Source organism: Eretmochelys imbricata, chromosome 1 (assembly GCF_965152235.1).
Source record: "Eretmochelys imbricata isolate rEreImb1 chromosome 1, rEreImb1.hap1, whole genome shotgun sequence".
Lineage (NCBI taxonomy): Eukaryota > Metazoa > Chordata > Testudines > Cheloniidae > Eretmochelys > Eretmochelys imbricata.
In genome coordinates, this window is record NC_135572.1 from 266,432,346 (window position 1) to 266,454,619 (window position 22,274).

The 22,274-nt window shown below is 46.4% G+C and overlaps 1 protein-coding gene across 2 annotated transcripts; it reads right to left on the bottom strand.

The window, feature by feature from the left end:
* Positions 1 to 1,018: 1,018 nt before the first annotated feature.
* CBX7 (chromobox 7) lies at positions 1,019 to 21,527 on the bottom strand. 2 transcript variants are annotated; one of them, XR_013347503.1, is made up of 8 exons: positions 21,326 to 21,527; positions 18,903 to 18,946; positions 14,938 to 15,003; positions 14,267 to 14,333; positions 12,484 to 12,820; positions 9,679 to 10,357; positions 1,887 to 2,006; positions 1,019 to 1,177 (listed from the first exon to the last, which is right to left on the bottom strand). XR_013347503.1 is itself a non-coding variant. In XM_077830092.1 (6 exons), exons 1-6 carry the CDS (start codon positions 21,392 to 21,394, stop codon positions 10,200 to 10,202), a joined length of 741 nt encoding a protein of 246 aa, XP_077686218.1. In that variant the 5' UTR covers positions 21,395 to 21,527; the 3' UTR covers positions 9,342 to 10,199. The 2 variants fall into 2 exon arrangements, 1 of the variants encoding a protein (XP_077686218.1); XM_077830092.1 differs by lacking the exons at positions 1,019 to 1,177; positions 1,887 to 2,006 and having other exon boundaries at positions 9,342 to 10,357.
* Positions 21,528 to 22,274: the final 747 nt, after the last annotated feature.

Genomic DNA, 22,274 nt, shown 5'->3' on the forward strand with positions numbered 1-22,274 from the left:
GGGCTGCAGGGAGCGGGGCGCGAGCTGGGTCGCTGCTCGGGCGGCAAAGCGCGGGGTCGGGGAAGGGGGTTGGGGGTACAAAGAACGGGGGGTTGGGGTGTAAACGCGCTGGGAGGCGGGGGGCAGTTTTAGAGGTACAGCCCCCGTCCCTCGGCTCCTGTGAACCGGTTGCCAGTGAAGCTGCCTTCCCCCTAAGAGATCCCGGATCCCAGGGTCAAGGGGGCAGATGTGTAGGCAGCCCGTCTATCCCATCAGTGCAGTTAGAGGGACCTGCCGGTAGCACGTTGGTCAGAAAAGGTCTGGACGCAGATCAAGCTAACAAGGCTAGCGCAATTTATAAGTAAGGCATCAAAGGCGAAGGAATGGAAACCCTCATGCTTCAGGACATAAACTGCCCGCAGAAGAATGGGGGTTAGGAAGAAAGTTTTCCTGAGATCGGGTTATCCTATAACTCCCACTGCAGGGTTTCTTGCCCTTTCTCCTGAAGCAGCAGGTAGTGCTGGCCCCTGCCAGGGTCAGAATGCTGCACTACATGGACCATGGGTCTGACCCACCCTAGCACTCCCTTTCCCATTGTTCTTTTCTCATGGTTAAAGCCCATTTTCCTATGACACAGCAGGTAAAACCTAACCATGTTCCCTTGAACTACCCAAGGTCCTAGTTTGATTCTTGAAGCATAATTAGGTTCCATTTGCTCTGTTACACTCACTATTCTGTTTGAAATCAATAGAGTGCTCAAAATTAGGGCTTATCTACACGCAGTTGTTGTGCTGTAACTACACCAGTACTGGTAAAGCAGTAACAGCCACTAATGTGGATGTAGTTATATCTACTTGAGGGTGCTTATGCTCCTATAGCTTATTCCCAGCTGGGAAGGGGAATAAGCTTTGCCATATATGTATCTTTATGCCAGTATAATTGCATTCATGGTAAGAGTTGTACCAAATAACACAAATTCACACGCTTAACTTAAATAATTATATTGGTACAAAAACTGTAGACCAGGACAGCACGTGGTTGTGTTTCACCTCAATGTACAAAGAAGCAGGGATAGTCCTAGGCACAAACAATGCAAATGTCCTCTTGAGGTCCTGCATTTTTGGAGGGTCTTTGCCCCCCAGCAGCTTCCACTGATTAAGGAGTTTTAAGGTCACGTTAGCAGTTTCTGGAGAAAAGCCTGGTGAAGGGGAAGAAAAAAAAAAATCAGTCTCCCTCTCTCTTCCAGCAATTTGGAATCCAGTCAATCCTAAAGCAGCGTGTGCACAGAACATTTGGCAGCAAAGACCATGGATTTACTTTTCGGTGCCCTGCAGGTGCATTCCATGCACTTCTCTCCTTGGTGAGACTCTCCCAGACACTTCAGGCAAGAGGCATGGGGATCTCCTGTTGGCATGGGCTTAGAGCAGAAACTGCAGGGCTTGAATCCCAGAGCTTTGGGCATGAGCCCAAGAGAAGAATCTGGGAGGAGGGGAAAGGCCCAGCAACCCCACTAAGTAAACCACCTATAACTAACAAAACAAACAAAACAAAACTATAAACTATCCACTATTAGGTATACGCTAGGGAGAGTGGAGAGCAAGTGAAGCGGGACTCCACAGTTCCAATGACCATCACGGACGGTAAGAAGGAACTGAGGAGACGCTGGGTCGGCTGGGGTATATATCGAATGCCATGAAGGCGTCACTCCAGGGAGCTCCACAGCCAACCCACTGGGTGTTGCTAGGGTAAAAATTCTCCAATGGCCGTGCATGCAGTGCACGCACACCTAATTGGAACTGATATGAGCAAGCACTCTAAGAAGAACAGCAATATAGGACTGAAAGGGATCTTGAGAGGTCAGCTAAAACTCACTTTCCAGGTTTAAAAATTAATAAAAAAAACCTAACCTGCTTGAGATGATCCAATAAGGGAGGTGTTGTCAGAAAATGCCCTCACTGCCCTCACTAAACGTGATCCCTGTGCATCATACACATATGATTTCCATCTCTCCTAAGCCGGTAGCACTACTGCACATTCATTCCATAGGCCAAGAGGTCAGCAGAGATAGAAAGAATGGAATTGTAGGATTAAGGGGGAAAATGACAAGACAGAAACAGGCCATTAGTTAAATGTCAGTTATCATATTTAATATTTTTAATAACTTTGTTTGCAACATTTACCACATAAATCATCTAAATAAATAGATGCTGTACAGTCTCTTACCCATATCAGTACAAAAATAAAACCACACTTTGCATCAAATTGTAACTAGACCTGTCCTCCCATTTGTATTACAATCTCCATTTACAACACGCGCTCACTCAGAAAAGGCATTATATATGTAGGGGTTTTTTGTTTGTTTGGAATTGATTCGTTCCCTCAGCCCCCTCTGCCCAAATACATTCAATTAGTCTGTACAAAAGCTAGAAGCTCATTCTGTGCAAAGGAAGCTTTCTTGTGCAAAGACTCAGGTGCTCTATCATGCCAAGAATAAAAAATAAAGTAACTTTCCCCAACCCCATCCTTGGTGGAAAACAAGCATATAAAATAGGCAATAAAGTCACACAGCAGTCTTAGAAGAACCTAGATCAAGCAGTGCAGGAGCATGGTAGAGAAGGTCAACGCTGAAAAGCTGGGAGGATTGGGCTTCCTCCAAACACAGGTGCCTGCTACTAAGTAAAACATCCCACATAGCCAGCTAAAATGTTCAATTTAGATTTTTTTTAAGCCTAAACTTTGTGATTAGTTTTTTTTTAAGCAAGTTCCTTTGCACCTGTTCTGTTGGATGTGAGGTGAGACATTAACCCACTGGAAGAGTCCAGCAGCCACTGAAAACAGCTGTTGGGTTGCCCCGACCCCAAAGAGGTACACATGCCTCCCATCCCCATTAAGCTACTAAAGTGCAATTTGTCCAGAAAAGGGAACTAAAAGGAGGTCTCCATAACTAGAGATGGAAGAAACCCATTGGATCACATCTCGGCCATCTCTGAGCACTGTGACTACTTAACATGGCAACAGAACCTAATAACTCCCCTATCCGCAAGTGGTGGGGGAAAACATGTTCTGAAGGTGGATGTGGAGTTTTAAAGTCTCCTTCCCTCCTTCATTGTGCCCTTGTTCACTTGGGATGCCTGGAATGGCAAACCCACACTACAACTGTAGAAGGGATGCCAAGGGCTGGATGGCAGCTGTGGAAAGGAGATAAGGAATAGCCAGTGGTCTGAAATGGATACATCTTTCCCTTTTCAAATGCCACTTTTTTAAAGAGGCAATACGAGTACTCAGCGCTCCTAGTGCTTTGCATCTTCAAAGTGCTTCAAACATACTTAGGCCTTGACTTAAGAAAAGCCAAAAAGCAGACTAACATTTTTAGATTTCAGAGAGTTTTTGATGCTACCTCTACATTTCTGGTCAACCCTCCCACACTGTTAGCACTAAAATGATACAGCACAGATAGATTTTAAAAGGTCACGTTTCTGACCATCACACAGTGCACCCCCTCCCACCCGAAGATGTCTATCTGGCACCTCCAGCACACACACAGTTGTGGGAGGGGAGTGTGCCTCTTCTCTGAAAAGACAAGCAGGGTAACAAGTGGCCCACAATTAATGAAAGCAGCAAATCCTCTCTCTGAGCCTGAGCTTTCCTCCCATCCCATTTCGCAAGTACAGTAATTCAGTCTCCCATTCAATGGGAGCCACTACCAGCTTCCATTATTGGGCTCAATCGCTCTGTGCTACTTCTGATCATCCAGAAGCCATTGCCCATTCAGAAATCCGGGAAGCGACCAACTCCCCAGGAAACATTCCTTCTCCTAAAGAAGAATCTGAAATGGATGTTAGAGGAAGATATGAGGTTCTGAATGAATACTATGTCTGCCCTTCCCCACCAGTGACTGTTCTGATGAGACTGGCAACCTACCTCTGCTTTACAAATGCTCATCTCTTGGGCAAGTCCCACAACCACTTCCACCTGCTTAAGAGCTTAGGTTTCATCTGAGTGATAAAATAATCTGGGACAGTCATTCTCCTTTTGCATGAAGGCTACAGTCCTGGCTTATGGGCATTTGAGCTCGGTGGGGCAGAGGACAACATGGACCCTCTGACATGAGAAAGAGCTGATTTTAGATCATTGTGTTCTGGGAGATATTGACTTGAGATCTGCAACAATCTGTTCCCATCACCTGCATTTGCCAATGATAGATTTTCCTTTCTAATAATGGCTCTGAACTGTCATTCTCCTGTTTGGCTCCCGCCCCCACAAAGATAAGTCTCTGCTTTCCCTCCCCCTGGAAGACCCAGCTACTTAACACAGAAGCAAACGACTCTCTCCACACATGCTCACTTACTCAGTACCCATTCAGAGCACACAGAAGAGTGCCAGTTAATCCTTCTAAAATGCTGATGCAGGGCAGTGATGTCCTAAGAGGGAGAAGGAAGTGAAGAGATAAGAAAATTGTGTATTTGAATACACTAGGCTACACTGAACAGAAACATACTCCATCTCCTAGATACTCCCCTCTCTATGCACACCCCCATCTAATATTCACTTTTTTTTCCCCCATCTGAGTGAAAAGATGAGAACAAATCTGTGGCAAAACCAAAGCTGTGACAGGCCATTGTGTAGTGCACATCCCAGCTGAACGAAGCCATTAACTAGTCAGAATTGGGTCTTACAAAGGATGGGAGCAGAAGTCTCCAACAAGAAGAAAGGTTTTGGATTTCTCACTTTGGCATCTGATTTTATTCAATGGGAAGTATCAGCATGATGCAGACCCCGGAAGGGCTTTGGGAGTTAATGAATGCTCCCTGCATCGCAATGCACTCTCTTCTTGAAGTAACAGGCACTCTACCCAACAGTCTGTCCTGAACAGTCTAGCAAGGGCATTATTGACAATGGGGATATGGTACACAGATCCAGCACAACTCTGGAGTCCAAGGAATGCCAGACTCTACAAGTTAGGGGCCCCATTCATCAAGCAGCCCCTACACTGTCCCAGGAAGCTACAATGCCCTCCTTCCTAGGCTACAGGAAGAGTATATGGAATAGGAACAGAAGAGAAGGGAAAATATTACCATTTTTAGAAAGGAGGTTTGCTTCTTTCCTATTTCAAAATCATGAACTTAATGTTCAGCAAAGGGGCCCTGCTTTAACCATCAACCCTGGGCTGTTGCCCACAGCCATCAGCACTGTATTTCCTCACCCCAACCTTTGTTGTGGTGGTTGCATTAAGTATCTCCTACTAACAGCCTGCCTATTTTTCAGCCTACATGAGGCCACTCTCTCTATTCCAGTTAAATTGTCAAACAGTACTAAGCGTGGGGCTGGGGTAGAGCAGGAAGCAGTACTGGGGCCATGGGCCCCATGAGGTCAAAACCAAGTTCACACATTCAATCAAACACACCAGAAGAATCTTTCCAGACAGTTTCACAACACTAACAAAACAAAAAACACCCTGTTCTGATATGTTAAATCACATCTATGTTCGTTTGTGTCTCAGGCTCTGACTTAGTCAGGGTCACTTCACTGGCAGACTTGGGTTTATTTTGGCAAAAGGAACTGCATTTGGGTGTTCCCACAATATCCTGTCTGCCACTGAAAACAAATTTGGACTTGACACGTCCAAGGGCCCAAGTCATTACAGGAGAATAAGGGGTGTGCTGGAGACACAGGGCTACTAAGGGTAGGTCTACACTGTTTAAAAACAAAAACAAAAAAAACCTGGGGCAGCAAGTCTCAGAGCCCAGGTCAACTGACTTGCGCTCATGCTGAGTGGCTAAAAATAGCGGTGTAGATGTTCCTGCCTGGCTGGACATGGGAACATCTACACTGGTATGCTTAGCCCTATAGCGGGAGCCCAAGTCAGTTGACCTGGGCTCTGAGACTTTGTTCTGAGGAGTTGTTTTTTTTCCAGCATAGATGTACCTTAAGATACCACAAATGATTTGTAGTTGGTGCTCAGAGGAATCAAAAATACTGGGGTGTGGGGATGGAAGGTATGGGGGGGGCCCCTGAAGCAGTCTTCAACAAGTGTTTATACAGTGCCTAGTACAATGGAGTCGAGTCCCAATGTGACAGGGGCCCCTAAGTGTGGACATGATACAAACAATACATAAAATACCACTATGAACAGATGCATGAAACAAGCGTCGCCTGCCCTACGAACTGCTGGCAAGTTATTACAGTGCAGTTCTGTTCTGAAGACTGACTCTGTAAGAACAGTCCCTTCTTACTCAAGGGACCTGCTTTTTGTGCGATTCTGCTGGCTGAAGTCAGTCTGCATTGCTTCAGCCTTGCAGTCAACAGAGCTATAGGGGAGTCAGTTGGATTCTATTCTGGCTCATATTTCAAACAGAATCATTAAAGTAAGCTCCAACTGGACTCTATTTTGGCTCTTGCATCAAACATAATAGCTAGTGAAGCTCTAATCACAGAATCTTTGATTTTTGTGATAGCAGCCAAAAAGGCCCCCGCATGACTTTCAGATTCCAGGCTGAGTTTGCAGTTAAACTTTGCACTTGTAAACTGAGCACATTTGATTTGAAAATCATTGACATTCCACCACCCTGGAGCCCACGCCACCATTTCTCTAGTCACTTTTCAGAAGAGAACGACACTTTACAGAGACTAAAAACAATAAAACCATTCTGTTAAGAGAGCAAGATTGATTTTTACAACATGCAAACCTTGCTAAGGATGTGTCAAAAAAAATAAAATAAAAATTGATAAATACATGTTTAGTTTCCTACCACAAAACACCCTCTCCCCACTTGTTCTCTCCACGCCCCCAAAAAAGCCAACCCACACATCAGCAAAGTTCTGCATCTCAACTGGAAATGAATTAAACCCCCCAGTGACTTGGGCATAAGGTAGTACGGCTACCAAGATACCTCCTTAATCCTTTCAGGTCAGGAGAGGATATTAGTCATCAGAAGCAATACAAGTAAACATCTACAAAAGGGTTAAAAATGAAGCAGTGGGGGTGAATCCTGTTTGCAAGGGCTCCAGAGTTCCACTTACAGTCAAGTTTGCAAAAACAGTGTTCTTCAAAGAAAATGAATGTCAAGACAGAATTCTTTGGTCTGGAAAATCTCAATGGGTGCATAGACGTGACACCAAGGAGAGAGAGAAAAGCAGAACGGAAGTCTGGTGAGAGAAGAAGCTATTTTCTTGCTCTTTACAGGATTTCTGCTGCCTTGCAGATTTTGGCCAGGGCTGGAAACATCCACAAACAAGAGTTTTTCTTGCAGTGTTTCTGGACTAAACTGGGGAAAGTGCATAGAAGGCCGTACCCACATATAAAAAAAATAAAAGTTAAAGCCTCTCTTCCAGATCCTACAAAAGTTTGGAACAAGGAGTTGGGAAGTAAGTTCTTCAAACTCAGGTGCCTAGGATTAATCTTCTAAATCTAGAGTCACCTGGATCAAAGTCACCCTGATTTTCAGACATTCTGAGCACCTGCAACTCTCAGGGAAGTCAGTAAAAGATGCAGGTGCTCAGCACTCTTTTTTTGAGGGAAGGGATGGGGAAAGAGGACACTTCTATGTAGGTGACTATATATGTATTTAGAAGCATAACTCTAGGCAACCACGATTGACAAACTTTGTCCTGAGTCTATGTTTATCCCACAGGTTGCACTGTTTCTATTTTTTTTTCTTAAAGGATTCAGCACTCCTTCTCATCTGACACCTACTCCCACCACTAAAAAAAAAAAAAAAAAAAAAAATCAACTCAGGTTTCACCCCCTACCCCTCCTCTCAAAATTCACCACTCATTAAAACTTGGAGCTAGGGCAGTCTCCTGCATCCCCCACTTTGTGTTTATTTTGAGGGACAAAAATATTTGCACCAAGACACCTGAAATATAGGGCGTGTCAATCCATCCCGCACGTACCATGACCTGGTGGAAGGCAGTCTAGTTCAGACAATGGAGGGTGAATCTTAGTATCCTGTCAGCAGCTAGAGCTTATTAGAGGTAAAATGTGCTTTTAAAGCAAGCTTAGGAGCAGTCCAAAACCTTTGTAAAAAGCAAGTGTTTGCAGGATCCAAAGCATCAGTGTTGCAGAACTCCGAAGTTCTGCAGGAGCTAAGCCCTCCAGGGGGAGAGCTGCAGAGAAACAGCATTTAGGATTTACACTAACACTTAGCTTCAGCTCTGTATGAAAGTAGCTTCAGATAGCACAAAACCAGCAGATGAAGTTTTTTTTTTGTTTTTTTTTTTGAGGGAATTAAAGGAGGGGAGCAAATGAAGAAAGAGTCAAGTCTGCACTGTATCACATTGCCCCACAATTCCCCCCCAAGGCCCTAGCTTTCCCTTCTTGCTTTCCACAGAGAGAAAGATTTTTAAGTTTAAAATAAAGAAGGAAGAGAGTGAGCATGCAAGAACAGATGCTAAACATCAACTTTGAAGATACAGCAATTCTTAGAAACCCCAAAATGTCACAGGTAGAATCCAGCACAAATCTCCAGGCGTTTTTAAGTGCAAGATCAGGTGCAGTCTATAGAACTGCAGATGGCTTTCCTTGGCAAAGCTTTTTAAACCCTCAAAAGGGAAACTCCCCTGGTAAAGGGAACAAATAAGGATGAGGTCACAGATATGGTAAGTTGAGGAGGGAAAATATAAGTAGGACACTCAGTCCAAGAGTCCTTATCACTTTAGAGGATAAATTAAAAGTTAAAAAATGTTAGAAGTCTAGTAGACTCCTCCCAGCCCTTATGCTATTCACTTTTGCCCTTTAAATTTGATCAGAGAGCAAAAAAAACTACCTAAAAGTGGAAACTGACCAGCTAAAGTCCAGTTTCACTGCTTACTTCTCATGCATCTGGCCTCTGCCCTTATCTGCGGTTTTCCAGCACTGCCAGGCAATCTTTCAATCCCTCTATAAGCCCTTCTTCCCAAGAAGAGAGCCACCCTTTTCACTGACTTAGTAAAGCATTTTCAGGACAATATTTATATACAGTCTGGGTTTGGTAAATCTTTTAGTACAGGGGTTCTCAGCCTGGGGGGAATCCTCATCCCCCAGGGGGTGGGGTGGGGGGGTTACATATAAACACCTTTCTCTTCCCATATTTCTAGATCATAGAAGGGTTCTGGGAAGGTCTCTGGATAGAGAAAAATGAGTACCACTATGTTAATATATACAGGTTTCAGAGTAACAGCCGTGTTAGTCTGTGTTCGCAAAAAGAAAAGGAGTACTTGTGGCACCTTAGAGACTAAGCAATTTATCTGAGCGTGAGCTACAGCTCACTTCATCGGATGCATACCGTGGAAACTGCAGCAGACATAGTTTCCATGGTATGCATCCGATGAAGTGAGCTGTAGCTCACAAAAGCTCATGCTCAAATAAATTGGTTAGTCTCTAAGGTGCCACAAGTACTCCTTTTCTTAATATATAAAGTTATCCTCCTAAAGGGCAATTAAGTTACAGTGATGCCTTTATTAAAGGCTCAGAAATCTAAAGTGAGCATGTGTAGCTAATATACCACAGCTAGGAGATTACAAAGCTATGTGTTACAGGATAAATGGATCATGCAGACAAGGAAGACATCCCTTCACTTTTCATGGAATCACACTGTAACCATCAGTCCCATTCATTATTTGCCATGGAGTTTCCTACCTTCCCAGGCAAACAGATTACCTGCAATACCGCCACAGATAAAACATTTGGAAGGGAGGAAGCTTGTAACAGACTTGAGTTACCTAAAGTGATCGGGTCCATTACATCTCACTGCATTAGCTGGGCGGGAGCAGGAAGATGGGGAGGGTGATGTCCAGAGGAAGCATCTTTACCCAAGGGACAACAACTGCAAATCAGGGAAGCAAGCAATAGGTCCAACCCCTTCTCCATCTCCGTGTCCTCTCTCACCCTAAATGCAGCTGTCAGAACTAACAGAGTAAAGGAAATACATAGAGAAAAAAGGTTCTCAAAATGCCCTACCAGGGGAGTCTTTGCCAAGGAAAGGGGTATCAGTTTCTCAGACGGACAAAGCAACAACAGACAAGTATAACAAACAAAAACACGGGCACCGCGTACATTGCCTTTCGTTTTTGCATATCTGAAGGGGAAAAGAAAAATCAATGAGACTTCAGTAAAAAAATCAAACAAAAAAAACCCCTCCTCTGTAAACATTTTTTAAAAGAAACATTTTGGATATTTTTAAAGAGTGAAATAATCACCCGACCCCCAAAAGAATCTGACTAGGAACATTAAAAATGGAGATTCAGAACTGCACACTTCGGTCTCGGAAGAAGCCCTCGGCCACTTGTGCTTCTCTGAAGGTCACGGTAATGGAGTTCGCCGTGATGTCTGTCACTGTCACTTCGCTGGGGGACAAGGTGGGGATCCAGGGGAGGCTGCCATCAACTGCATCCATGCCTACTGCAGAGGGGGAGGTGGATAAGAGCACGTTAGAAAAAGAATGAAGGGCTAACAGAAGAGGAGCACCCTTGCTGGCTATGGGTGGGTGACATCAACCTGTGCCAAGTTTGCACATGCTCCAAGGCACTGTAGGTGTCTAACCCTCCCACACAGAAAGTAAGGGGCAGAGGGAAGAGGTGGGAAGATAATAACGGGACATTGAAAGGTGAGGGAAAGAAGGGAGAGCGTCAAGAAGAACGACAGACACACAATCAACTGTGCAGGCTGATACTACAACAGCCCCCCAACAGCACCACCATGCTTACAGGTCCACCAGCATTTTCATTATACATTCCCCACCCTCTTTCCAAATGGGAGTCAAAATATCCCACTTTAGGGGAAACATCTGGAAACTGGATCTCAGCCCACTAGGTCTCCTGGTTAGTGCACGTGTTCACTGTAGTGTAAATTCAACCCCCACCCCAACCAATCAACCAAAATAAAAAACAAACAATCAGAACTCATTTTTTTCAAGCTCATCCCCGATACCCCATGTTCCCTGGGCCTAAGGGGGCCCTAACAAACTGAGGATTTTCCTCCATTGTACCTCCAAATCCAGCCAAGGGAAGGGCTGGATGTGACTCTCTCCAAAGCCCATCAATGCCACTCCTTTGGGGGTCCAAAGGTTACAAGAGTCTTCCTCTTTGCTCCTCCCCACCGAGGGGAGGAAGCTAAAAACATCTACTCTCCCCTGGAGCTCCTAATCTCTACCACTCCAAGTGAGGGACCCAAATACCCCCCACTTCCACTTCCCCACAGTGTAAAAAACTCAAGAACAGATTGAACAAACCCGCACCCAAAGAGAGCCACAAAAATATATGGAGAGGGGAGGGAAACATCCCCTCTCTATTACTTTACCTGTACTGCACCCTGTTGTCCCACCTGGGTATGGAATGTGGACCCCTTAACTGGGCATTTCCTGGCTTCTGTCTCAGATATCTGAGGTGTCTCTACTCTCACCTCGGAAAGAGTCCATTCACCCAGACACTAACCGGAATTCCGAATGTGCACACGTCGAGGGGAGAATAGAAAAATAGTTTTACATTTCTCTAGCACCTTTCATCCTTCAGATCCCAAACTGCTTTACAGACTGCACAGCTAGGGATCACATCACCCACCATCAATATGCAGCACGACAGCCATTCTGCATTGGTGGTGCTACAGGACAGTCGTGGAGGGGAAGTTGAGTACTTTCTCCAATTGAAACTAGAAGGGAAAGTTTAGATCGCCAGAATCTAATTAGCCCCATGGCCCAACCTAATTCTAACTTGGGTAACACCTTGCTCCTACCAGGAGTGCCATGACATTGATTTTACATCTCGACAGGAAAACCGCACCTTCAGAAGCTCAAACTATGCAGGGGTAATGGGGTTTGCTACTGATTCTGAAGGATATGACTCTTGAGATGCCATGAGCCCGCCCTGCAGCTTCCGGGGTTTGCCTGGCGGTCTGCAATCCACTTACTGCCCTACTTAGCTTATGACATTTGATGAAATTCCAGTGACCTTTGCACCCCACCCTCAAAGCTGATGATTTAGCACAATATTAATGTAAAGGGATTTTGGGTGGCAGAGAGGAGGGCAGGGTTCCCACTGACATTTGCACACATGCCTCAAAGTGGCACTGCGAGAGGATGATGAGTATGTGAATTTATCCATTTTAAGGTTCCCTTTATCAGGGTGTGGGGAAGGACTATATGCTGGAACATGACAAGACAGTTTCTCACTGCAACAGACAGCCATGTCATCCCTCTGGAAAAGCAGTGGGGAAGAGAAGCAGCACTAGCTTTCACATGCACTCTGATACTATGATGATGGTCACCAATATAAGAACACATAGGTGGCAACACCACAGAAGCAGACTGATAGATTAACCGAGTTATTCATCCAGACAACTTGCAGAGGTGTTTGGGGACAACCTTGCCAATTATAGTCTTTGCAAAGTCTTTACATTGTAAAGAGCTGACCCAAAACCACACTCCCAGGATGCAGTAGGCAAGGAGGAAGAGTGTGTGTCCAGTAAACAAAATCAGACAGCATCACGCTCATGCCCCTGAATTCACAGTCAAATGGGGTCCCTGGCCTTACCTTCTTTGCTAGCATGCTGCGTCGCATCCCAGTCATTGGGAGTCTGCCTAGTTTCTAGTGCCACTGACTCCTTCAAGAAGAACTCACGCCTGTGGTTACGGCTCTCCAGGCTTGACATGCGTGGAAACTTCTTCCGCGACAGCCGGAGATATTTCTGGTTCTTGCGCTGCTTCCGGAGTGGGAATGGTAGGACGCCTCCCCCACTCTTTTCAGATAGCTCTGTCTGTCCTGGCTTGGCCCCCACCAGATTGCTTCCTCCTCCAAATCGCCGTGATAGAGAGAAACAGAGCTTCTCCTTTCCCTTGTGGGCACTCCTCAGGTCCATACCGTAAAGCCTCTGTGAATGGGAGCGGAGCAGAAAAGCCAATCATTCCAGAGAAACAGAACTAAAGCACCTGTGTGTTTCAATGCCCTTGCAGAGACAGAACCATGCTAAGAGGAAGGGGAATAACTGTCTACAGGTGCCTAAATGCCTAGGGAGGAGACAGCTGTACAGCAAGGTCACTGAGCAGAGGGAAAGCTTGAGATGAATGCATCAAGTCAACAGTCCCAACAGCAAGAGCTGTTACCGTACAGCAGGGGTTCTAAAACTGTAGGTCGGGACCCCAAAGTGGGTCGCAACCAGGAAGTCTGAAGCCCAAGCCCCACCTCTCAGGGCTAAGGTTACATGCCCCCTGCCCATGGCAGAAGCCCTTGGGCTTCAGCTTTGGCCCCCACCACCCAGGGTGACAGGGCTCGGTCTTCAGACCCTGCTCCTTAGGTCATGCAGTAATTATTCTTGTCAGAAGGGGGTCATGGTGCAATGAAGTTTGAGAACCGCTGCTGTACAGAATAGTCTCTTGAGACAGCCTGGTCCATCCCTAGGCACTGGTCTAGGTGTCAGGAGACCTGGTTCTACTCTTGTGTCTTCTAAATGACCTTGGATAAGTCACTTCACCCCTCTGTGCCTCCATTTCCCCTCCCATCTTTTGTCTGTCCTCTAAGGTCTCTCACAGGGTGAATCCAGTGAGCACACAAACAGGTAGCATCTCTTTTATGCCAGAAATCTAATTGTTTAGGTACTTACCTGGCCCTAATTGCCCTGCAGGGCACCTACAGCCATCCCTTCTGCACAGTGGAACCCACTTGCCCTAATCTGATTCCTCCACTGCCACAACGACCCTCTACAGGCCAGCTCCATCTGAGCCTGAGCATGGTTTAAGTTTTGCTGAAAATAAACATTAACACGGAGGCACAAGCTTCACTGGAGAGCTGTTTACAAGACAGAATATCCAAGTGCTCGCCCAAACCCCCTCCATCCCTCATGTAGGGATAATCTCCAGCAGAGGGATGCTCTCAGTGCCCTCTCAGAGCCTTAAGCAGCAAAGAAATGTGTGCACATTAGAACAAGAGATGTTTAACATGCCAGCTGACACATTGTACAATCCTTGCATACACAGGGCACACTCTAGCCAGTTTCTGCCACTGCTGCAACGCTAGCGCGAGCCCTGCCAACACAAGTTTGCATATCCAGCCTGGGAGTATAGGCACGCCCTCGATGGGAATGCCTTGGGTTCATTTCAATCCGCTAAGTGGGTCAAAACTGCAGCTTGCCCTGTCTACACTAAGATTTTAAAGCGTGTTAGCTATTATGTTTGAAACCCACTACCTTTCTTCCTAGTACAGATAGTCAGAGGATATACCATTGCAAACAGAAAGTCAGCTCCACCCTGGAAGATCCATAGACGCAGTACCGAAGGGGCTAAGGATGGGAGAGGACATGCCAGGAAGAGTGAAAGGTTACCTGTAATAAGAGGCGCTTCGGTTTAGGCCCTCTCTTCCTGTATCCTGATGCACGGTCTCTCTCTTCCCTGTAAGGAAAAAATGTGAGACACAACATGACAAACTACAATACAGAACATCACAGCTCAAGGCCCAACTAGGGCTTCCACTCTCCGTATCTAGCTAGTTCCCTTAATTCCTTCACCAAACCCCACAGGCCAGCATCACGAGCGAGGAGAAAACCCCAGAGCTGCTTCTTGTGGGAGTAAAAACCTTGTTGGGAAGGAAAGGTCACAGCTCAGTTGATCTAGGTTGGGATATGGTGCCTCTAGGTCACCTGTTTATATCCAGCCCAGGTGGCAGTGACTGGAAGTTATTCACAATAGCTCTCCAGCAGCGTTTGGGCAATGAGAGGAGAAGTGTCCTTCTCAAAAAACCGCCATGACTGGCACGGACTTCTTTCTTGCCAGTCTCAGCAGAGTCCCAGGGCTGAATAGGCCATGGAGAATGAACCAGACATTCCAAGAGGTTGCCACCCTTGATGGTGACTGAGGCATATTGGCAGGACAGGAGAGATGCTTATGCCCCTGCTGCCCGTGCTATGCCCATTCTATGCATACAGGACTTTTTTATTTTAAGTTTGCCTCGGGGGGGGAGGGACGCGGGGGGGGGGGGGGAAACGAGCCCTCTTACTTCTCTTCATAAGCCACTACCAGGCGAGGATCCAAGATGTGATCCTCCGGCTCCCATGTGCTGTATCTGAAGAAATAAAAATGAATATATTTTAAAAAGGCTTCAGTGAAACATTTTCTCTGCAAGGGCTGCTACTGGCATTGCTGAAGCCCTGGAACCTGCCTCCCATGCATAGATCACTCCTCAGTGGGAGGTCAGGGATCAGCCACACCACTTTGAGAGCTTTGGGGACTTCTCATCACCCATTTTCACATGTGCATACACGCCCCTGAATCAGTCTAAACCCTACATCATCCACTCTTTGTGAGAGAAGAGAGAGAGCTTCCCACCACAGGCCCCCTCAAAACCTCTCTTAAAGTCAGCAGGAGCATCATAAACTACTCCCACCACTGAAGGCTGAGCAAATCTGCTCTGCAGTGCTGCTCCCAACTCGGGGAGCAAATCCAGCTCTCCCCCTTGGCAGAGCACTAACCACTAAGGCAATGGGCCCGGCTGGATGGGATTTTCAAGAAAACAGGACACTCGAGATTAATAGAGTCCTAAGCAGAAATATTAATAAGTTAACAACACAGGTGAAGAAACAATCTCGGATTATTGAAGATGAAAGGATTATAACAGCTGAATGGATTTTTCACCACAGATGCTGATTTAAAAAACAAAACAAAAACAAAAACACACACCTAGATTTGGGGCCTAAAGTAAGTTGACTGTGAGCCTTCAGACCTTTTGCTATTTCTTATGCACCTAACTCCTCCTACAGGTGACAAGACGCTGATCAATTAGCTTTTATACACCAGTTCTAGACTGGGATAAGAAAAAAAGGGATGCATGCATATTGTTTTCAGCGGCACAGAAACTATCTAACATAAGCCAGGTGTTATGAGGGGGGAGGACTGGAAATAGTGCTTCCGAACTCGGCACCCAGAAAACAGAAGCTAGCCTTGCAGAGCTGCAGAGCAGAAAGGTCATCAACCCGTCTTCCTCCCTGACTGTTATGCAGCTGAGACAGGAACTAGGGGTTAGGTGTGGTATCAGCGAAACACTCTGACTATGGGGAAGTCCTTAAAAACCGCTTTCAGAGAAGAGCTAGAACATGGAAGAGCTAAATGCAAGAGAACAATTCTGGAAGGGATACCACTCGCAAAGGTCATGTTTGACTGGGACTGGGGGTGGTATACATCTGGAATGCCCATCCCACCAGGGAGAAGAATATAGCTCTAGAACAAAATGTTCCAGAGTGATTTATTTTCTGGACTAAAAAGGTCTAACACCCATGCAGCGGGGCACACAATCTCATACATTCCTGAAGGGGAGAGAGAAGTGGTACCAAAAACCACAAGCAGGGCAGTGGTGTTTGTACAAACATCTCTGAAGCAGAGCAGCAAGCCAAATTATTACAGAAGGGTCTGGTTTTTGGATGAAGAGGTGTATATTGTGCGTGTGGTTCTGGAACATTCACTTCTGAGGCAGAAGAGAGTACCAAGATAGGGGAGATTCCCGAGGATGATTCTAGAAACCCTAATGTAGATTCCTCAACAAGGGAGAAGGACAGGTATGAAACCCAGGAATTCTAAGATGTGCTTTATTCCAGAAGGTTATGGACAGGGCACAGGGTTAAGAACAGACAGGCCTTCACCATTCCCTGTTAACTGACTCTTCCCTCCCCTCTCACTCCACCATCACCAACTCTCCCCCATCTTTTCACTCAAGCCTCCTGCAGCAGTCTCTGTATGCGCAGGCTGTCAAAGTCAAGATGTTATCCGTGCAGAGGAAGGTTCCTTTCTCTCCCTTCCAGAAATTTCGGTATTCGTTTTTTACAGAGAAGGGAGAGAAAAAAATCAGCCAGAGGATTCCTTTTCTGATAGCAGCGGAGGAGGGGGATTTGTTACAAAAAACCTGATGGGTGTTTCCTTTTCCTCTGCAGCTCAGCTCCCTGCTCACTGCAGTGACAAAACACTGCATATAAAAAAAAAAAAAAAACCCAACATGGTGCAATTTGCGCCCCCCCCCCCCCACACACACACAGAGTCCAGGCTGCAGCAGCAGAACTGCAGAGAGAGCACACACTCTGGAAAACACAGATCACATGATCTTCCTTCTCCCCTCCCCCACCTCAAACACAAGTTGTAAACAAGCTTGTGGCTGAGTCAGATCTGTAACCCTTCCAGTCCCTGCCTGCAGCAGCACAGCCCAGTGATTTGATAGGTGTGGCAAATTAATGAGGGAAATTTGAGAAGAGTACATGGAACACACAGGAAAGAAGCAAATGCACTACTTGTACCCGACCCTTTACCCCTTTCCATCAACACCACAGTGGGAGTAATTGAATAACGGGTAAAGGAGATCAGAAATGGCAACACACACACACACACACACAGGAAGAGAAAACCAAGATGGGTAGGGGGACACGGGATGTGCTGGAAGGCTAGGATGTAAACACCTAAGTATGCTGCACACCTCTGCATGTACAGAGCATTCAGAGATCAAGACAGAGACTGATAAAAGGAAGGAAGAGAGTTAACAACTGAAACATTTAGGTTTCAAGCAATGCTAGCTCTGGAGAGAACAGGTTTCAGAAATGTGATACCAATCAACAGGGTTTGATATTTTTATGTTTTGAGGTGTTATGGCAGCAAAACAAGGAATCCTCTTGCCTCTGAGCCAGGAGGCTGTGAGGGTTCAAATGCCCATGCTAGGATTTTGTTTTGTTGCGGATCTCAAGGTCTGGGGGAAAGGAAGGAAGGAAGAAAAAGACAAAAGGAGGTAAGTGCTGCACTGTCCTTCAGAAGAGCTATTAGACCAAACTCAGTCCACCCATTCCTACTGACTAATGATCAAGCAGAAGTGAAATAGGCACCACTGGAGTGACTGCACTTGTGGAAAGTAACAGGGGACAAACATCAATGTTCTGTGCTTCTAGCAGTGCAGACATGCTACCAATCTGAATGCCTGAATACAAAAAGCTGAAGTTAACTCTAAAGTCAGCAGGTCCACAGAAAATGGCTTTGGTGCTAAACTGCACTATAGAGATTGGTACTCAAGTGCACAGGGTTAAATTGATCACAGAATTTATAGCCAGGAAGAAAATCTCTCTTCCCACACCAACCAAAGAGATAGAGACTGTATACACGCACACATACACCTGGGAAGTGGAGGTTGGGGGGTGAGACAGGGCATCTGGGGATGTTTAAACTTCTTTTTAGACGAGTGAAGACAGATGTCCATAATCCTTTTAGGCAGGCAGTTCACACAGTAATAATTTTACATAATGCCTTTCATCTTACAGCATTTTACAGATTGTTCCTTGCCAAAAAAAGTCACTCCCAATTGAAATGCAGCCACTTCTGGGGAAGACTAAACTAACTACTAAAATAATTTAGGACAGGAACAGAAATATACCCTAACCAATGGAAAATAGTGGGAATCCTCAAAAGGCAACACAGAGGACTGTGACCAGTAAATCTGAGTCAGTGCCTCTTCTCTCATGAAAGGAAATCTTTAATTATAAGAGATAATGCTCACAATTTGTGTCTTATCCAAAAGGAAGCACTTCTAGATGCAACCCACCCTCTAATAATATGTTGGGGGGGGGGGGGGGGGTCTTCTCAGTATTGACCTGGAAGGAAGAACACCTCCTACTGAATGTAACACTTAAAACCCTAGCACCTGGGTTTCCCTTGGAGTTTTCCTGTGTAAGATGGATAGACTGGAAGTAGTTAGCAAGTGAACAGTTACAGAGGGGAGAGGATAATGGAAAGAAAAGAGACAGGCAACTGAAGGATATGGGCCCATGCTTCAGCCTCACCAATCATTAAGTCAGTCAGGAATATGGGTACATAGACTTTGTTTGGGGCTGTCTGTCTTTTTTGGAGCAAGGCACAAGAGAACATATGTTAATAACATGGGGAGCAGAAATACAGCCAAAGCCATTACTGACAAGCAGGGTGGAGGGAGGAGATACTTACTTTGGGGGCCATCCTTTCCACTTCACCAGGTATTCTACTTTACCCTAGAGAGAGGGAAACAAAAAGAAGAGGTAAGCCCTGCAACCCGAAATGGGTACTACAGGAAGAGGAGAAACTGTGTCAAGAGAATGCCCTTTGTTCTGCACTGGCAACAGCGCGCACTGAAGAGCTTGTTCCCCATCACCACCTTTAAAAAAAATTAAGCCTTTTCTTCAAACTGAATAAATCCACAGATTTCACAAGCAAACGCACACGTATTCCTAGTGCTCTCAAATGACCCTACTATCAACCAGGGAACACAGCTCTGCAGGTGCTTCAAAAGTGACTAATGTACTAGAAGGCGGGGAGCCCCAGCAACCCTCTAACAGGCATACCGCATACGCACAGCTCCACAACTCATGAGCAACCCTACAACAAGTCCGCATGCATAAACATGATGGGAGGAAGACTCATGCCAGGAATGGAACAAGTGTCTGAGGGGCTAGTTATAAGAAGCCAAAAGAAATACAAAATTTTAGAAGCTATGAAATGCCTCTTTGGCGTGTCCCCTTCCAGTTGCTACATGCTTTACCCAAACACTGTCCCCCTCCATCCAAGCCACTCAACGTTCTGACCTGAACAAACAGCAATTCAAAGCTGAATTTAAAGGTATCCAATTAGTTGTTCACTATATAGGGGGGAGATGGAAGAAATGGGAGAGTATGGAAATCAGTTCAAGAGCTCTGAGTATGTGTACAACTGATATGATATTTGAGTAATAATAAATAACAGCAGCACTTTACCCTTAAAGTTTGCCTGAAGTGTGGTGTGTACACACATACTTATGGAGGCAGGGCATCGAAAATATACAAATTAAGATACACTTAACATACACAATGGGTTGTAGAAGGAAGGGAGATCATGGAATTGATTTCATTTTCTTGAAGGGGGGTGGGGGGGTTCAGCTTTCAAATATGTGAAAAAAAAATACTGCCTTATAAGATGCCTTCCACTGAAGGCTCTCAAGCACTTCGCAGATGTTTATGGGTTAATCCTCACAATATCCCATAAGGTGGTTAATACCCCCTCCATCCTCATTTTACAGCTGTGAAAACAGTCACTAAATTCAAGACCAACATTTTCAGGAGTGTCCATTGATTTTGGGTGCCCAATCTGACACATCTTGGCATGAATTTCAGAAGTGCTGAGTACCCACAATTCCAATTCAAGTCAATGGGAGCTCAGCACCCCTGAAAAAATTCAGAGCCCCCAAGCATCCAAAAACAGTACCTAAAATTAGAGGCAATTTAAAAAAAGGGGGGGCAAAATAACTTGCCCAAGGTTACCAAAAGAGTCAGTGTCAGAAGTAGGAACCCAGCTCTTTCAACTCCCGCTTCTATCATTAAAGCACAAAGCCATGCTTCTTATACAATGATCCATCCTAGAGTCCCACATCAGCATTTCAAAACAAATTCTGCATTCATCGCACTTTTTCAATCACCCCATCATCTACAGAAGTGTCCATTCAAACCACAAGTATAACTCAGCACCTAAGAGTCAGGACATGGTTCAAAAATGACTTGTCTTAAGGTAACAGAGGTGAGAGGTTAAACATGCAGCCATCTCTCCCATGTCCATCTGTGCCTCTCTCCCCACACCCACATTTTTCCAAAAAGAAATGAACCCTTACTACAAATTAAGATCCTCAAAGAATTGAAGATATAAGCCACACTTAAAAAGACTTGCATCCACAGGCATGAAAAGTCAGGAAGGGGAGGTCAGGAAATTTGGCAAGGTGGCCTATTCTTGACCAGGTCATTACTCATTTAAGGGGATGTGGTAAAAGAAAAAGATGACCTCATTGTGGGAGGTGGAAAAAGGGAAGAAGAACAGGCATGGGTCCTCTTTCCCTTACAAGCCTCGCATCTAGCTATTTTTCTCTCCATCCCCGAAAGGAACAGCATGCAGAGACGCATGTATGGAAATGGTACCTGTCCTCTCTATGGGACGCTGGAGGAGTAGGTGATGGTGACCCGCACCATACAGCTCTACTTGTAACATGGTGACAGAAAAACATACCCATGTCCTGCAGCACTGGGGCTTGACAATGATCCCCTTCACGCCCCCTGCCCGCAGCATGGTGCTAGTACCCATCACCACGCCCCCCCCCCCCCCCCCCCCCGCATGCAGCATGGCTGGGGGTACATACTGATGCCCCCATACCCGACGCCTGCAGCATGGGGCGATCCCAGTGTCCACCACACTCCCTACAGCACAGAATATGTACGAGAGGCAAGACGGGAGCAGGGCCCCTGCCCTCCTTCCCTGCAGCGTGGTGCACGAATGGGAGAGATTACAGGCAGTAGGCTCTGGAGCCCCCCCTGCCTGCAGCAGGGGAGGGCGAGGTGGGGAATAGATGCTGGTGCCCCCCGCCCCCTCCTCACCTTCCTTATGCGCTTCTTCCTGATACTCTCCACCGCAAAAACCTGCTCCCCGATAGCAGAGAGCTCCATGCAGGGGGAAGGAGGAGGCGGCTGCTCCCCGTACCGCTGCGGGGGGACTGGCTGCAAGAAGGCGGCGGGTGCGGTGGTGGCTGCTGCCGCTGGTCCCTGTCTTACTCACGCTCACACACCCCCTCGCGCTCAATCACGCCGCCGACAACGTTCCATTTTAGAATCTGCGCAACATTTTCCCAGGCGCGCGCGAGCCCCCCCACCCCCTTCCGCGGGCGCGCGCTTTGCCGGGTCCCTCCTCCCGCCCAGAGGATCGTGAATGTGAGATATTTCCCGGGCCTTCGCTCGCTGTTCCCGATGGGTCTCTATTTGGCGCTGACTAGACGGCTGAGGTTGAAGGGTGGGGCCTAGGCCAGTTTTCTCTGGGGAGCCCGCTGAGCCCGGAGCTCCTCTACTCCCAAGCTGTGTAAGAGGAGCTGGGGGAGCGAGAGGCATTGCGCTCCCGATCCTCCCTGCCATAGGTTCTACCCCCTTCTAGGAGATGAACTGCCCTTGTTTGGAGGGGCAGAGGGCCCATGCAGTGTGTTCCTCTCATAATTGGAAGATGATGGGGAGGGGGATCAAGCAGATGGGGATGGAGTGCCTCACCCCTGTCTTTCCCCTCCAGCAGTTCTCATTCCATCTGAAAGCCCAAGAGCAGCATTGCTGAGCTCTGTGGGGTGTAGAGCAGGGTAGGGTTCTTTTTTACTATTTAAGAAGAGACCTTAAATGAGGAAATGCAGTGCAGTAGGCGGATAGTGCACTGGACTAGAAGCCAGGAGACCTGGGCTCTGTTCCCAGCTCTGCCCCTGATGAGCATGTGGAAGTAATGCTTTCTACCATCTCCATTAGGCTAGCAGACACATTCTATCCTGGCGCACAATGATCTGACCTCAGCTGT

What these genes read in the sequence shown, in the direction of transcription:
- CBX7 (XM_077830092.1), bottom strand. Translation starts at nt 21,394, where the DNA reads ATGGAGCTCTCTGCTATCGGGGAGCAGGTTTTTGCGGTGGAGAGTATC. An exon ending in GTAGTGGCTTATGAAGAGAA is followed by an intron (nt 14,334 to 14,937) that starts GTAAGAGGGCTC and finishes TTTTCCTTACAG; the next exon opens with GGAAGAGAGAGACCGTGCAT. An exon ending in CGAAGCGCCTCTTATTACAG is followed by an intron (nt 12,821 to 14,266) that starts GTAACCTTTCAC and finishes TCCCATTCACAG; the next exon opens with AGGCTTTACGGTATGGACCT.